A 17,414-nucleotide genomic window follows, 5' to 3' on the forward strand; every position below is an offset into this window, starting at 1 on the left:
GATATGCACAATCCCCCAATGTTAAGTATATCCAATAAAATAATTTAAATGACTCAATAAAAATTGAATTAAATAATTCAAATTACATCTATATTTAATAAAAAAAGAAATTAAAAACTTTATATAATAGAAATAAAAGAAAATACAGCCACGTGTGTGAGAAGAAGGAATGCACAATATGCATAATCCCCCAATGATAAGTATATCCAATAAAATAATTTAAATGACTTAATGAAAATTAAATTAAATAATTCAAATTATATATTCAACAAAAAAAGAAATGAAAAATAAATAAAGAATTTTATATAATAAAAATAAAAGAAAATACAGCCACGTGTGTGGGAGGTTTGCACGATATGCACATTTTCACGAATACGATAAAATATATAGAAACAACTAAGTAAGAAGAAAAAGAAGAAAAAGAAGAAGAAGAAGAAGAATCAAGAAAAGGAATAAAAAAATAAGAAGAATAAAGAAGAAGGAAGTGAACCGAGCCTTGTAGCGAGGCAATCGTCATTCAAGAACTGGAAACAATAGGCATTTCTACTGTTCAAGTGCATTCATCCGAGTATACTTTTCCTGCAATCTTACGTGATTCGTAATAGTCGAGTATGCCTCGTTCGTAGAAAAAGATGATAGAAAACTTGAAAGATACTTTATTTATAAATAGACTGATTCTAAGATTGGATACGTAAAATACGAGATAAGAAAAAAAGACAAAATGAAAAAGAAAATGTCCTGACGTTGCACAAGTTAAACAGGGGGAGCTCCTCTGCCTAAAATTGAGGATCTTTAACGAAAGTAGGAATACAAAAAAAAAAAAAAGAAGAAGAAGAAGATGAAGGGACAAAGATAAATGGATAAAGAAGGAAAGATGAGTAGGCGTATACGCAAAAAGCAAAAAAAAAGTATCCAAATCCTGACTTAATAAAGAGCAGCCATTATGGCGGTGAACGTGGCCATTGTTCTTAAGGGGTAAGGGGGAAAAAAAGTGCTTAGTGATAATTAACAGCAATTAAGTTGCTATATCGTTTAGGCAGAAAATTTGGTTATAATGGCACGTACACAACTCACATAGATACACATAGACACAGACAGACATAGACAGTAATTTTACGATTTTTTTTTTTATACAATTTGATAGGATAAACGTTATCTAATACACATTATAAGAAAAGCATCCTGAAACTTATTATATCTTTATTCATTTTCTTCTTTCGTCTTCCAAGAAGATACTTGAATATATTTCAAACTCTTAGAATATCTTGGTTAATGAGTTCCGGCTCTTGTACTAATTAGAATTTGTTAAGAGGTTAGTTAGGATTTTTTCACTCGGAAAAGAAAAGAAAAGAAAAGAAAAAAAAGGGAAAGGAAGTGGAAAATGGTTTATTGAAGGATTTTTTTTATGTTCCTTTCTTGGTTTATTTTTTTCTTCTTTTGTTTCTTGAAAAGTAGAGAAAGTATATATTAAGGGTGGAAAATATTTGATCAACTTATTTATCTATATTTTAAGATAATAAATGTTAATTTTGATCAAAAAGTGTATTTGACATTGTACTCTAATTCAAATCAATTAGTTTTAACATCGTGATAGATAACATCTAATTTGAAACAATTATTAATTAATTGAATAAATGTTGAAAATGTTATAAATAATATATTGAATAAAATTTACGAAAAATTAACACGTATAATTAATAATTATGATTACATAATGAAATAAATTTTGAATACATTATAACTCACCATCTATGTCAATCTCTTGTAGCATGGTGTTCAATTCCTCAGCTCTGGCGAATTGTCCTAAAGAACGCATGACCCTTCCAAGTTCTTCTTTCGTGATATTACCATCCCCGTCCTTATCGAAAAGGTTAAATGCCTCTTTAAATTCTGAAAACATTTATGTGAAATATTAAATACCATTCGATTAAATTCTATCTAGTTTTAAAACCAAGTCATTTTATTAACGTTCAAATTAAATGGACCGTGATATTAATTAAAGTTTAGATCGAATAAGAAAAAAAGAAAATGGAAAGAACCTAAAAATACTCGAAAAGTCATCAAACGATGGTTTACACCCCCTCTTGAGTCAATTTTACCACCCTTAACGTTTCAACTTTTCAGACAAACTTCATTCTTTCGTGTAGAAAACAAAAGAAGAAATGAAAAATGACAATTCGACATGTAAACTATTGCAAATGTTACAAATAAATTATACTCGGATTGTTTAAACATTGTTAATTAAAAAAAAAAAAAAAAAAAACCAAAATTATAAATGAAGATTATAATTGAAACACTTTGATAACACTTTCTCTATCGAAATTTGATTCGTCGATACTCGAAAACAAATCCTGGAGATCTGTTTAATGTACCACCCTCAAATAACCCCCTATCTCATCCCTTGAATTTGATCGAATACAGGAGAGAATACCAGAACAGCTTGGGGTTGTTACCCCGAAGCAAATTTTCGACTAACCTAAGAGCAACTCGGGATTCGGATCGTCGAGGCTCGAGTCAACCGTTTAATGGCCTTGTTTCATGAACCATTGACTTTATGCGTATCCTACCTAGAAGATATGTCTATACAGGTATACAGAGTGATTCACGAATAAATCATACAGTAAACATTACTAAATATTATTTAAAATTCATTTGAAAATGTTTCATATATATATATATAAATAATATGAAATAATTTGTATACAAATTGTTAATTATATAAAATTATATAAAATGTTAATAATTTATAAAAAAAAATATTAAAATATTAAACTATTAAATATTAAAATATTATAAAAATTTTAAAAAGAGATATATATATATATATAAATAATTTATATACAAATTTGTAATTATATAAAATTATATAAAATGTTAATAATTTAAATACAAATAAATATATTAATAATATTAATTTTTTAAATTAATATTAATATTAATATTAATTTTTTTTTAATATAATAATATTAAAATTAAAATATTAAAATATTATAAAAACTTTAAAAAGAAATTTATATATACAAATTTGTAATTAAATAAAATAATATTAAAATATTAATAACTAATATAAAACAAATATATAAAAATATATATAATTATATATAAAAAAAATGATAATATTTTTTTTCTATTAAAAATTAATAATAATTGAGTAATGTTTATAGTGATAACGTGAATCATCCTATATATTATAGGATTATAGCTATTCAACCATGGGGTTATATCTTATCTCACAATCGGTATAGTTATATCTTCTTTTTCTCTTCTTCTTCTTCTTCTTCTTCATCTTATTTTCTATGGGAATCTTTTTTTTATTTTATCTTCAAGAACATTGTCTATACGTATCATCAATTTTATATGGAATATTATCGTTCCATAGTTCGTCCATGAGATTGACACTCAAGTGGACACTCTCATCGACATTTTCTTATCATACCAATCGATTGAACGAAAAACGAATGAATAAATTTTCCTCCACGAGAAAAATGGGAATATTCATATACGAGATTTGTTTGTTGTTTTTTTTTTATTAAATTGTTGATAATATAATAATTCATAATATAAAAATGCAAATTTTAAGATTATTTCTATAATGTGATATGTTTGAATTGTTTTGCAATTAATAAACAGAAAATTCATGAAACTTCATTAATAAAAATGATTGTTATTACATTAATTAAGTTTTCAACTAAATGTTTGTCATTTAAAAGTCATAGAGAATAATCAAATTTAATATCATTCTAAACGCGTCAACCACATAAGTGGTCATCAACCACTACAATTTTGCTGATTATTATAATGTGGTATGTTTGAATGAATGTTTGTACTTACTCTGTGTAATATTATAATATATTGAATGAATATTCAAGTGTATACTTATATACTTATATCAATGAGTATACGAGTGTATTGGTGTATTACAAAATTCCAATATCATTTCTACTTACAATTGTTGATAAATGTACGATTGTAATGTATTGTTTTATTACTATTATTATTATTATTATTATTATTATTATTATTATTATTATTATTATTATTATTATTATTATTATTATTATTATTATTATTATTATTATTATTATTATTATTATTATTATTATTATTATTATCATCGAAACAACTACGATCAGATTTCAGTGTTACAAAAGCACCTGATATTTTGTAATAAAGATATACAATGTATGTATATATATATATATATATATATATATATATGTATACTCGGTGAATTAACGAGTTCACACAGATACTCTTATTGCCTGTGGGAATAAAGTATACACAATACATATATACATACATACATATGATACTCGTATATAGCAAGGGAATGAAGAAATGAAGTAACTCCTTTCAACAGTCTAATCTCGAACGAACGTCACACACATTGCTCATTCACGAAGACTTCTCTAGAGATTATCATGTAACAAGAAAAGAAATAAAAAATAAACAAAACAAAACAAAAAAATACAACATTATTTCAACAAACAAGAAATTCTCGGTAAACTTTAATCGAATCTTGTAAGATTGTCTCAAAGTAATAAAACAAATTAAAAAAAAAAAAAAAAAGAAACCAGAATTATAATAGTTACTAATAAAATGAACACTTCATTTTTATTACCTTTTTTATTTAATTAATTACTTTTATAATATATTTTTATAATAAATTGTTTTATAATTGTTTTATTAATTATTTTTATATTTATATAATAATATATTTTATATTTTTATAATTATTATAAGTTAAAAGTTAAATTATATATTAAGTTAAAGTTTCTTTTTTTAAATATTACAATTTATTTCTAATCTAAAGGATAATAATTTTATATTTTATTTTATTTTATTTTTTTATACTAAACGAAGAAATTTAATGAATTTTCGACTATACTATTAGATTTAATAATAAATTAAATATTATATTATTATTATTATTATTATTATTTCTCATAGATTTTGTTTTTAATTAATGATTTTTATAATTATTAAAATTTTCTTTTGTTTTTCTTTTTTTTGGTAAAATTAAAATTTATATTTCCAATCTAAGGGATAATATGTTTTTTTTATTTGTATTTTTTTATAATAAACGAAGAAATTTAATGAATTTTCGACTATACTATTGGATTTAATAATAAATCAAATATTATATTATTATTATTATTATTATTATTTCTCATAGATTTTGTATTCCATACGACATAGTTCCGATACCGATCAATGAAAGAAGGGTGTTGGTGACGTTGAAAATTCAATTGGTAATCTAAACGATTAGATATAAGTATGTATATTGAAAAATATGTGTGTGAGTGCATGTGTATCACGAGAGAACTATTCATTCACAAGGCGTACAAATTTAAACGAATTGAAAGTAAAATGAATTCTCACATTCTATTTCTGTGTAAGTATCTTTATCTCTCTCGATCCGTCTGTAAATGAATTGTTAATTCTTACTAAACAACGATAATCTCTCAACAGTTCCAAGAGAAATTTAATTCATCGTAAATTCTAAAGCACTGTGCTAACCCCGTTCTCAACTTGCCCCGTGTTGTAAATAATAATCGTTTATAATTTCATTTACAAGGTGTGCAATAGAAATACATACACACATACATATACGTGTGGACGTCTAGTTAACGTTTAAACGATTTTATTGATCGCGTGTCAAGCATTTTATTAATTTTTTTTTATTTTTTTTTTATTATTATTTTATATATATATATATATATATTTTTATCAGTATTTAATTGAATAATATTTAACAGCTTTTAACGAGAGAACGTAAGGTACGTAAATCGATTAAATAATTACAATCTACGAGGATAATAATATGTTTAATTAAATTTCATACCTTATTATGAAATCATTTGAAAAAGAAAAAAAAAATCAAGAGAATAGTTTTCTTTTATTTTTAATAATCGTTTTTAAATTGATTGAATTCGATAAGTGTATAAGTAATTTGTTTAATAAAAATATCAACATGATTTGTAGAAAAAAAAAAAACATGAAATGTTTAGAATATTTTTAGAATTATTTTTTAGAATATTTTTCTTTTATTCTAATGATCGTTTATAAAATAAATTCGATAAGTGTATAAGTAATTTGTTTAATAAAAATATCAACATGATTTGTAGAAAAAAAAAACATGAAATGTTTAGAATATTTTTAGAATTATTTTTTAGAATATTTTATCTTTTATTCTAATAATCGTTCATAAATTAAATTCGATAATTGTATAAGTAATTTGTTCAATAAAAATATCAACATGATTTTTAGAAGAAAAAGAAAAACATCGAAAATTCTATTCTCTGAACATTTGTTGAACACTCGTTTCACTTTACTTACAATTTCATTATACCCCGTGCAAAAAAATTCTGTTTTTCACATATACATATATATGTAGTTGTTCTTCTTAGGTTGCAAACAAAAACTGGTATATAATCTCGACTGAACATGTTTTTATCAACTTGAACGTTCAATTAAATTTATGACTTTAGGTTTTACGAGTTCCCCTCTTCATCAAAGTCCAACTAAATGAGAAAGATATTACAGAAATAGAAAATAAAAAAAAGAAAAAAAAGAAAAAAAGAAAAAACAAAAAAAAAAGAAAGAAGATTAAAGACTACACGGTGAGAAAAAAGAGAATGGTGTAATAAAAGTTGCATTTACCATCACACCAACAAGAATAATAATCGAAATACGTAAGGTGGTATATAATAAAATCGATGACTCGAAACGCAATAATATCGTAATGCAGTACTTCCGTTTAACGATACTAAACGTGATCAATTTTCAATAATAATTACCACCCGATAGCCAATGTCCAATTGAGTGGAATGACGAATCCACAAAATCCTATCGATTGGAATGGAATGGAATATTCGCCATTCGTGATTTAAAGGAGAATTAAAAAAAATAATAAAAAGGAAAGAAACAAGAAATTCGATCATCTATGAAACGTATTGAAATACATCGCGTATGAAACTGTAATCGTTGCAACAAATAATAAGTTAACCCATTGACTGCCAACTACGAGATATCTCGTATAATGTGCTGCAATTTTAGATTAATTACAAATGGTTATTTGTGTTAAGAATTATTAAAAAGATTGAATAAAATATTTATATATATTGTAAAAAACATTAATTATAAATTATTGTAAATACCATTATCAGTAACTTAATATTATTATATTTTTCAAAATTTAAGGCAAGATACTCTAAATATGTCTAGCAGTCAATTAGTTAATAATTATTATATATTATATAATATAATACTATAAAATATTTAATATATTATTGAAGTGAAAACTTCTTTAGAATGGGAGTGATCTGAAAAGTAAATAAACGCAAACGGAGCTATGTAACGAAGCTATGAAACGGTTGCCATACTAAATAATGAGAGAAAAAGAGACAAACATAGGATTTAGACTGCGAGGGAATGAGGCGAAATATAGCTATACAGTTTTTCCTATTCTCGGTCTATAATAATATATATATATATATATTTTAATAATATAATATATATTATAATTATTATATAATTAAATAATTATAGTTCATCTAAAAAATGATTATTTTTTGGTACGATATTAAATTGTTAATTTGCATGTATAATTTTCTTCGTATAAAACACAAGTTGCAAAGGGAAAAAAAGTAATTAAAATGAATTAACCAAAAGGGTATAATAAATTGTTGAAACGAGTTTAGGACCATCTGTATAATCGTGAAGGGAAGATGAGACACTCACCTCTCATCTGAGACTTGGTTATAGATGAGATCTTTCTCGGCTGATTAGCCAATTTTTGTGGCGATGCTGGAAATGACATGATGGCGGTGTTCGATGACAATTTGGAAGGGTCCGCCATGGTCATCGGTAAAACAGCTGACGTGGAAGATGTCGAGGAGGAGGAGGAAGGGAAAACACCGTAAATTATTTTTCTTTCGTCAATGATATTATCCTCCCTTTTATCATCCTGCACCAGTTGGGATTCCAGTTGGGATTCCAGTTGGGATTCCAGTTGGGATTTAAGTTGAGATTGCAACACTTGGGATTGCACTTGGGATGATGATACCAATTCCACCTGTGACTCCGTCGATACGTTACACGATGATACTATTCCATCATCTGATTCCTTCGATAGGACGGATAATGGTGGTGACGTAATCGCTGATGTCGTTCTTGTCATCGTCGTTGTCATCGTCGTAGGAACGATTGTCGTCGACGTCGTCGTAGTTCTTATTACCGACATCCTCGAAGGACATTCCCCTGTTTTTTCCTCCCCTCCAGTCTTCCCTACCACCCCACTATTCTGCCTCGTCTGCAAATAAAATATATTACTATTAAAAAAATTAAGATACATTTTAGGATAAGGAGTAGTTTGGTATAACTCCTGATAAGTTTCTTTTTCATTCCTTGTAATATTGTTAATAATATATTACAAAATTGTTTAGAAAATTCAAAATACTATCTTGTTACATTTTACAAACGTAAAATATATAATATATATTATTTAAATATAAAATATATAACATAACTTATATCATATATATATAGCTAATATAATCTTATTAAGAATATAAGCTTAAAATTAATTAAAATTAAATAAATTTAACAAACGTAAAAATTGTTAAATTTTACAAATGTAAAATATATAATTATATATAAAATATATAGTATATATTATTTAAATATAAAATATATAATGTATAATATATATATAGTATATTCTTTTTTATAGTAATATATATTATAATATATATAATATATTTTACTTAAAAAAAGAATAAAACATTCGCGTGATCAGTTATAAAGAATAATAAAATATTAATATAATTGGAATTTGTAGATAATTCTAAAAAAAAAAGGCTGCCACAATACTACGAGAAATATTTGAATAAAAATTAACAAAATTCTTTAGAAAATTCAGAATCCAATCTTGTTAAATTTTACAAACATAAAATTAATATATGTTCCTAAAAAAAAAGAATAAAACATTCGCGTGATCAGTTATAAAGAATAATAAAATATTAATATAATTGGAATTTGTAGAAAATTCTAAAATGTCTGCCAATACCACGAGAAATGTTTGAATAAAAATTAACATTAATTAACGTTCTCTCTTTTAATTATATTCCTAGTCATGTATATATATATATATCGCAAAATTCTCGTTTCGTTTTTCACGAGTTCTCTCATTCATTCGTTCGTTCATTCATTGAATTGGATTTTTCGGGAAAACTTGTCAAATTCATTTCCTTTCTTCTACTTTTTTTTATACGCGAACAATTATACGATGCATCTGCTACCCTAAAAATATTTTTATTTAAAAAAAAATACTAGACACACACACACACACACATATATATACAATATATTGACAGAGTGTTAAATTAACGATTTTCTTCCACGTTGAAAGATGAAAACTCATTCTCCTTCAATGACATGCTACGATTTTTTATGCATTTTAATTGCTTTTATTGATGCATACAATTTGCATATAAAAGAAAATTTCGATATATATAATAAAAAAAAAAAAATAATATAAAAAATAAAAGTACAATATATTAAAAAAAAAAAAAAAAAATTGATCATACTTATTTGATGAGCGATGAACGACGATATATTATTACACATACTCGTATGTAAATAAGATAGATAATATATTAATAGTTTGTCATAAATCGGACAACGTCAACGATAACTAATATCTTGATGGGGAGAAAATCGACGTTAAAATGGGGTATGGTGTATCAGTAATATAAAAAGATAAATAACAAGGATATAGATAATAGTCACGTAACAAGTCGATCGTGAAAGCAAATTAATCGTCAACGCCGATCGTCAATGAAACAACGATCAACGTCGTTTTGTTGAATCCAGTTAGAGTTTATATATATGTATATATATGTATGTATGTATATTTATCGATCGATTGAGTATCGATCCAAGTAAATCGAGTTCAAACGACGTGACCGGAAAGGTTGCACATCCTTTTAGTTGGCATGTAGGTGTTCTTTCGTTATCAGTACTCTCTGGCTGTTCAGTTTCCGTAAAAGACAAGTTTGTCAGCAGTTGCTAGTTCGATCTAACGTTCCAAATAACATGAACAATTCTAGTCTGAGATTGAACAAACGTAAACAGGTAACCTATCTACAGGTATTGACCATTTTACTTTATTATTATCGTATAAATGATATTGGATTTTTAAACGATTACTATACCAAAACAAAATTTATGATAAATCAATCGATATTATATGGACCGTTTATTTTGAAAATGATGTTAAATTCATTTTATCTTCTTTCGACAAAATTAAAGTTTAATTATATGAAATCTGTCAATGTTTTTACTAATTTATCAATATGTAATTTTGTTATGTAAATTTGTTTTAGGCGAATTTGTGTAAACTTATGTATATTTGAGGATTGTAAGTGGACTTACACCAATTTGTAAATATAAACAATTGTTAAAATCGTTTAATTTCAATTTTGAAAAATCAAATATCATTTAAAATATACTTTATATTTTATATATATATATTTATTCTATATTTATTTTATATCTATCTATTTATAAAATAATACATATAATGATATATATATAACATAATAATATATAATATAATATAATTATATAATATTATAATAATAATATTAATAATATTATATATATACATATATATATATTATTTATATATTATATATTATTTATTATATATATTATATATTATTATATTATATAATAATATTATATTAATATATAATATAATATATATATATATATATATATAAAATAATATAAAATAGTTAGTTAGTTATTTATTTTATTTCAGGTATACCCCTTTAGGGTGTTTACCCCGAAGGCCCCCCCTACAATAATATAAAATAATATATATATATATATAATTTTATATTAAATAATATATTATTATTTATAATCCAATTTTGTTTATTATTAATTATAGACGTTAATTAAATTATTAAAATTGCAAGATTATTGATAGTATCAACTTATGCACTGTATATTGCAGTATTTTGAATATAATCTAATTTTTTGTAAAAAAAAAAAAAAAAAAAAAAAATAAACTTACACCAATTTCAAAATAAACGATTCATATTTATTATATAACATTTGTGAAACACTTATATCTCCTGTAAATAATCATTTTTCAAATAACAATTAATTAAAACAATTAGTTTGATAAAAAAAAATACAAGAATTGGTTATTGTTTTCTTTTTTTTTTCTACATCACCATTGTATTCTCACGATTTCTATTATTATTATTACACGCCTGCATTGATTTGTTTGTTTGTTTTGTTTTTAATTTTTGTATCTTCTCAGACGTGTCAGAAACAGAATATAGAAGCTCTCGAAAAGTAACGATTTACATTCCCTACCCCAACCACACCGGTGGTGGTTTTAATCCAATATCGACACATGCGAAGTATTTTCTTTTAAACAGAATAAAAAACAAAACTGAATAAAGTCGATAGTAGAAACAAACAAACAAACAAACAAACAAGTATACTTTTGTAGAATCGATTTATCAAATTCTCAAGCAATGGTATTAGTAGTTTAACGAGAAGACGTTTTCGAGATTACTATCTATCTGTTTTCATCATGGGACCTTTAATAATAGTACGAACAAAAAATATATCGAAATATAACTCAACTGTATTTTCTAGAATAGGAAGAAAGAAATAATAAAAATAAAAAATAAGAGAGAAAGAAAGAGAGGGAGAGAGAGAGAGAGAAAACGAATAAAAAATACCATGACAAGTATGATTATTAAGTTGTCTTCATTTTCTATGCATTTTTTCGCAGATGATAAATATATATATATATTAAAAAAATAATAATAAATAAAAAAATAAAAAGATATTACACACACCCGGAAATAATGTTAACAGATCGATCTAATTCTGGTTAAGGTCAAACGTTAACCAACAAATAAATAAAAAAATTCCTATCTTCTTTTTTCTTTTTTCTTTTTTGTACTAACCAGAATGATTGATGCAAATTACATTCTCTCTCTCTCTCTCTCTCTCTCTCTCTCTCTCTCTCTCTCTCTCTCTCTCTCTGTTGAGGAACGTCAGACCAACCCCCTTCGCATCTTCATCGTCGAGAGTTTACTACTAACACGAAATGAACTCGACTTTCTAATTTGTTTTCTAATCGTTCAGTATATCACCCAATCGAATTTATTTTTCTTTTCATTTTCTTCTTTTAAATTTCATTTATGTCGTTTGATAAGAACCAAATTTTAGAAATGATCAATGTAATGAATAAATAATTTAATTCATCAAAATAATATCATCGACACTTCAACAAAATTCTGTGACTGAACCTTTTCACATATTTTCAAATTAATATACTACACATAAAAAAATAAAAATTAATTGGATCAAAGTAGTAAATCATCCATTTTTATCCCCACTTTCACTGCTCTTCCTTTTTCATCAAATTTTCATCGATAAAAATTGAGTTTTATTAATTATCAATGTAATGGATGAAAAATTTAATTCATCAAAATAATATCATCGACACTTCAACAAAATTCTGTCACTGAACCTTTTCACATATTTTCAAATTAATATACGAAAATATAAAAAAATAAAAATTAATTGGATCAAAGTAGTAAATCATCCATTTTTATCCCCACTTTCACTGTTCTTCCTTTTTCATCAAATTTTCATCGATAAAAATTGAGTTTTATTAATTATCAATGTAATGGATGAAAAATTTAACTCACCAAAATAATATCATCGACACTTCAACAAAATTCCGACTGAACCTTTTCACATATTTTCAAATTAATATACTACACATAAAAAAATAAAAATTAATTGGATCAAAGTAGTAAATCATCCCTTTTTATCCCCACTTTCAGTGTTCTTCCTTTGTCATCAAATTTTCATCGATAAAAACCGAATTTTATTAATTATCAATGTAATGGATGAAAAATTTAACTCACCAAAATAATATCATCGACACTTCAACAAAATTCCGACTGAACCTTTTCACATATTTTCAAATTAATATACTACACATAAAAAAATAAAAATTAATTGGATCAAAGTAGTAAATCATCCCTTTTTATCCCCACTTTCAGTGTTCTTCCTTTGTCATCAAATTGTCGTCGTAATATTTGTCATAATAGGATTAAATAATTGTTGAAAACAGGGTAAAACAGAGATTTGAACAATTCTCACTAGTTTGATGTAGAATACATCAGCCACAAGCTTCTTAACCTTAGACTGGCTCTTAATTCCTTACCGAATACTTCGGCAACCATCAGAAACTTCATTAACGCCGACGACGACACTAATTGCTTCGCTGATACCCTCAATTTCCCCCACTTACATCACTCATATATACATCTTCTCATATACATATACACACATACACATATCTATTGTACTTTGTCTTACGTCAACCATTGGGTGGTGGGACAAATAATCGGCGCAGTAGCGTGCATATTGTCCAACGATTCGTATCTTTTTCAATCACCACGAATTGTCACGTTCTACCATTTCTATTTTTTTTTTTATCTCATCCACGTATTTTGAAATAATTTTGAAATGATAATAAAAAAAGAAGAAAGAGAAAGAGAGATGTGTGAAATATCGTAATTAATTAAAATAGCTTTTATTAATAAATATTTTTAATTATATTATAATATAATTTATTATATTTTAGTATTTTTATTATATTTAATATATTTAATTTTTAAATATTTTAATATTTTTATTATATTTAATATATTTAATTTTTAAATATTTTAATATTTTTATTATATATAATATATTTAATATTTTATTATATTTCATAATATATATAATTATATTTAAATATTTAATATTTTATTTTATAATATAATTATATTTAATTATACATATATTAAATTTAATATATTTAATATATATATATATATATATATATATATATATAAAATATAAAATATATATATATATATATATATATATATATATATATAAATATTATTAAATAATTTATATAAAAAAGTTTTTTTTCTTTTATAAGGAAATACGTACTTGAGTATTTTATATTTGGCTGTGAAATAATTTGTATGGTTTTTATCAAATTAAAACGATAATAAAAGGTGTACAGGTAATTAAAAATAATGAATAACAGCAACGAATTGAAATCGTACGAATTTAATACAAATTTCGGTGAAAACTATTGAATTAAAAAGATAAATATAGAAAAATATATATAAATCTCATTGATAAAATCTTGTGAAAAGTTTTCTTGAAGTAAAGGACAATTCGTGGTAGACAGGATCGATCAATTTTAACATAGATTTTCTTAAAATTCAAGAACATCCGAGACGATTTTTAGATAAGTCACAGCCATTGAGTTTCTAGTACGTCCTTAAATCACCTCACCTCACCTAACATCACATCACCTAACCTTACCTCACCTTACCTCACCTCCCTTCTTTTTCCTACCTTCCTATATCTCGTTTTCTATTATAAAACACGCGTTCGACGTGTGCCTCTTTCTACTTTTTCCATTGGATAAAACTTTTCGATTTACGATAATTCTTGACAAAGGAAAAGCTAGATAAACGTGATAAAAAAGATATTTTCCTTAAACGTGTCGTCTTAAATAGATATCATCAATTGATGAATTAACAATATTTTACAACAAATGTTAATTCAATGTAAAATCAAAATGATTTCTTCGAATGCATGAGAAAACTAATTTGTATGAAATTAACCCTTTTCGGACGTATTTAATTTGGACATAAGGGTGTCGTAGTAATCGGAATTCATTTATATATATATATTTATTATGTAAAATACATATTGTGTAAAAATGCATATAAAATATATATTTTATATAAATATATATATATACATAATTTATATTATTATATTAATATATATTATAAATATATATTAATATAATAATATAATACTATAATAAGAGGAGATGTGTGAGGTAGCAAGGTCTTTTGAGAGGGTAGCGAGGGGAAAAGAATAGGAAATAAGTAGTTATAAGAAAGTAGGATAAGGAATTTGTGACACTGTATGTAGAAAGGAGGCTGTGTTGAAACCCGCGAGGGTAGACATGGAATAAAGTGTATCAGTATAATACTATAATATAATATTATATATAATATTGTATATTATATTATATAATAATATTATAATATATAATATTTTATTATACATAATAAAATAATATCAATAATATATAATATATATATATATATATATATTATTAATATATTAACAATATTAATAATATATATTATATATTATATATATTAATATTATAATATAATATAAAAATATATAATTTAATATTATAATATAATATATAATATAATATACAATATTATATATTATATTATAATATATATAATATTTTATTATATAATAAATTTATAATATATATATATATATATAATAATAATAATAATAATATTAATATATTATATATAATACTAAGATTATTATATAATTAAAATTATTATATATATATATATATATTTAAAATTAGCAAGGTTTCTTGTATGGTGGCTAAGAATGGACACGCGTCCAAAAAGGATTAAATACAAAACAAAAAGAGAACTATAAAAATAATATACAGATTTTTATTAAAATCATTTCTCAAAATTGAAAACGTACGAACCTTAAAAAAAAACTTTTAAACAAATGCAACATATTATCCCGTCAACATTATTGATAGTAAAAATGACTAGAAACTAGAGCTAATTGCAAGTGGTAATTTGTTAGCTCGATAAAGCAAATTATTCGTGATTAAGCGATTAATATCCGTACGAACAGAGACAGACAGAGAGAGAGAGAGAGAGAGAGAGAGAGAGAGAATGATAGAGAGTGAGTATAAATCGAAGAGAATGAGAGAAAGAGAAAGAGAGGTGAGAGGGTGGTAAATGAGTGGGGTTGAACTCGTTAGGGCTGTGGCTGACCGCTTGTTTACTACCAAATTTGCTCGATGTAGAACGTAATCTAAATGTTGACCAAAAGTGAATACGACATAAATATTTTCACAATAGGTCAAACCTAATCCCTATTGTTATTTCCTTCCCAGACCACCCCACCCCACCCGACCCCCTACCCTCCACTTATAATATAAAATAATCCTTTGTATCGACAACGATAGTATTCCCATAAATAAATAAAAATACAAAAAATACAAAAGAATTATTAAATAAATCATCGTACGTTTGTTAGATCCATTCGTTTAACCAATTTCATGAAACATCATTGGAAAAAAAAAACACACACACACACACACACACGGTAGTCGAAATTTAAAGGAAAATTGTTCACCTTTATGTGGATAAAGCAAAAGTAAAAAAACACATAACAATGTGATAGTGGTAATACACACACAGAGAGAGAGAGAGAGAGAGAGAGAATAGAAAAAGGTAGAAAAGGTTTGCTTCTCTCTGCAGGACAATGCGTTTTAATCGAAGGACTCCTCGGAGTCCTGCTGTCAGGGACATTACGTTCCACGGCGCGAAACGATGTATTAATAATTCGCTACGACACTTCATGTTATCCCACGAAGTCTGATAAATCATGAAAGTCAACCTCGACCAACGAGAAAAAATTACGAAAAAAAAATAACAACAACGGATTTTTATTTGGCACGCGATGCTTTCGATTTCCCATACACGCACACGCGTCTACATATATATATATATACACACAATAATATTTGCACCTCACTTTCTATCTATCTCTCTGACTGACTTTAGCAAATAATCCAAGCAGCATCCGAAGTAGCAAATGCATGTTGGAATTTCAAGGGGATGTAGGGGTAGATTAGGTCGAATGTTCGACGAATGTATTTCCCCATCCTCCCTTTTCCCCGTCAAACCCTTCCTGTCTTCCAATGCATGGTTTCTCCCATACATCCTACGCTTATCATATATTATATATGTTATATACAGAAATTAATTATATATATATATATATGTGGGGTGCGAGAATGTGAGTGAGAACACTTAAGCATGAGTGGGCCAGAGAGTACTTATCGGATATAGTTAGGCAAAGGATAAACTATGTAATATAAACAGCCGAATAACGATAGAAAGAGCGTCACCCAAGAAAGTAAATTAAAGAAAAGAAACCAAGAGGCAGTCATCGTTTAGTAGCCGAGCAAAGAAGGCGTTTTACCATCACTGTATTTTTACTTCTTTATATTAAATATATTGCATATCCGTGAAGAGAGGTTTTTCTTTCTACATCAACCTATTAATAACACCGCGGAATTCTTTCCTTTTTACTCGTTAGATATCCTTTAGGAAGACTAACAGGAGAAGGGGAATCCCACATTTGGGGGCTCGCAGCCGGGATTATAGAAAGAAAATAGGTCTCACGATTGCAATATAAAGTCGTGTAAAGCTGTTTTAAGT

General features: G+C 25.4%; 1 protein-coding gene across 1 annotated transcript in view; it reads right to left on the bottom strand.

The window, feature by feature from the left end:
- LOC107068007 (uncharacterized) overlaps positions 1 to 17,414 on the bottom strand; it is a 70,053-nt gene that overhangs the window by 39,444 nt on the left and 13,195 nt on the right. Inside the window, exons 2-3 of the mRNA XM_015323992.2 lie at positions 7,744 to 8,314; positions 1,747 to 1,890 (exon numbers count right to left, since the gene is read on the bottom strand). Of these exons, the coding sequence (XP_015179478.2) occupies positions 1,747 to 1,890; positions 7,744 to 8,314 (715 nt within the window). The remainder of the gene's footprint in view (positions 1 to 1,746; positions 1,891 to 7,743; positions 8,315 to 17,414) is intronic.

The sequence above is a fragment of the Polistes dominula genome, unplaced genomic scaffold, assembly GCF_049000335.1.
Source record: "Polistes dominula isolate Pdom_NZ unplaced genomic scaffold, Pdom_raw_medaka contig_17, whole genome shotgun sequence".
Taxonomy (NCBI): Eukaryota; Metazoa; Arthropoda; class Insecta; order Hymenoptera; family Vespidae; genus Polistes; species Polistes dominula.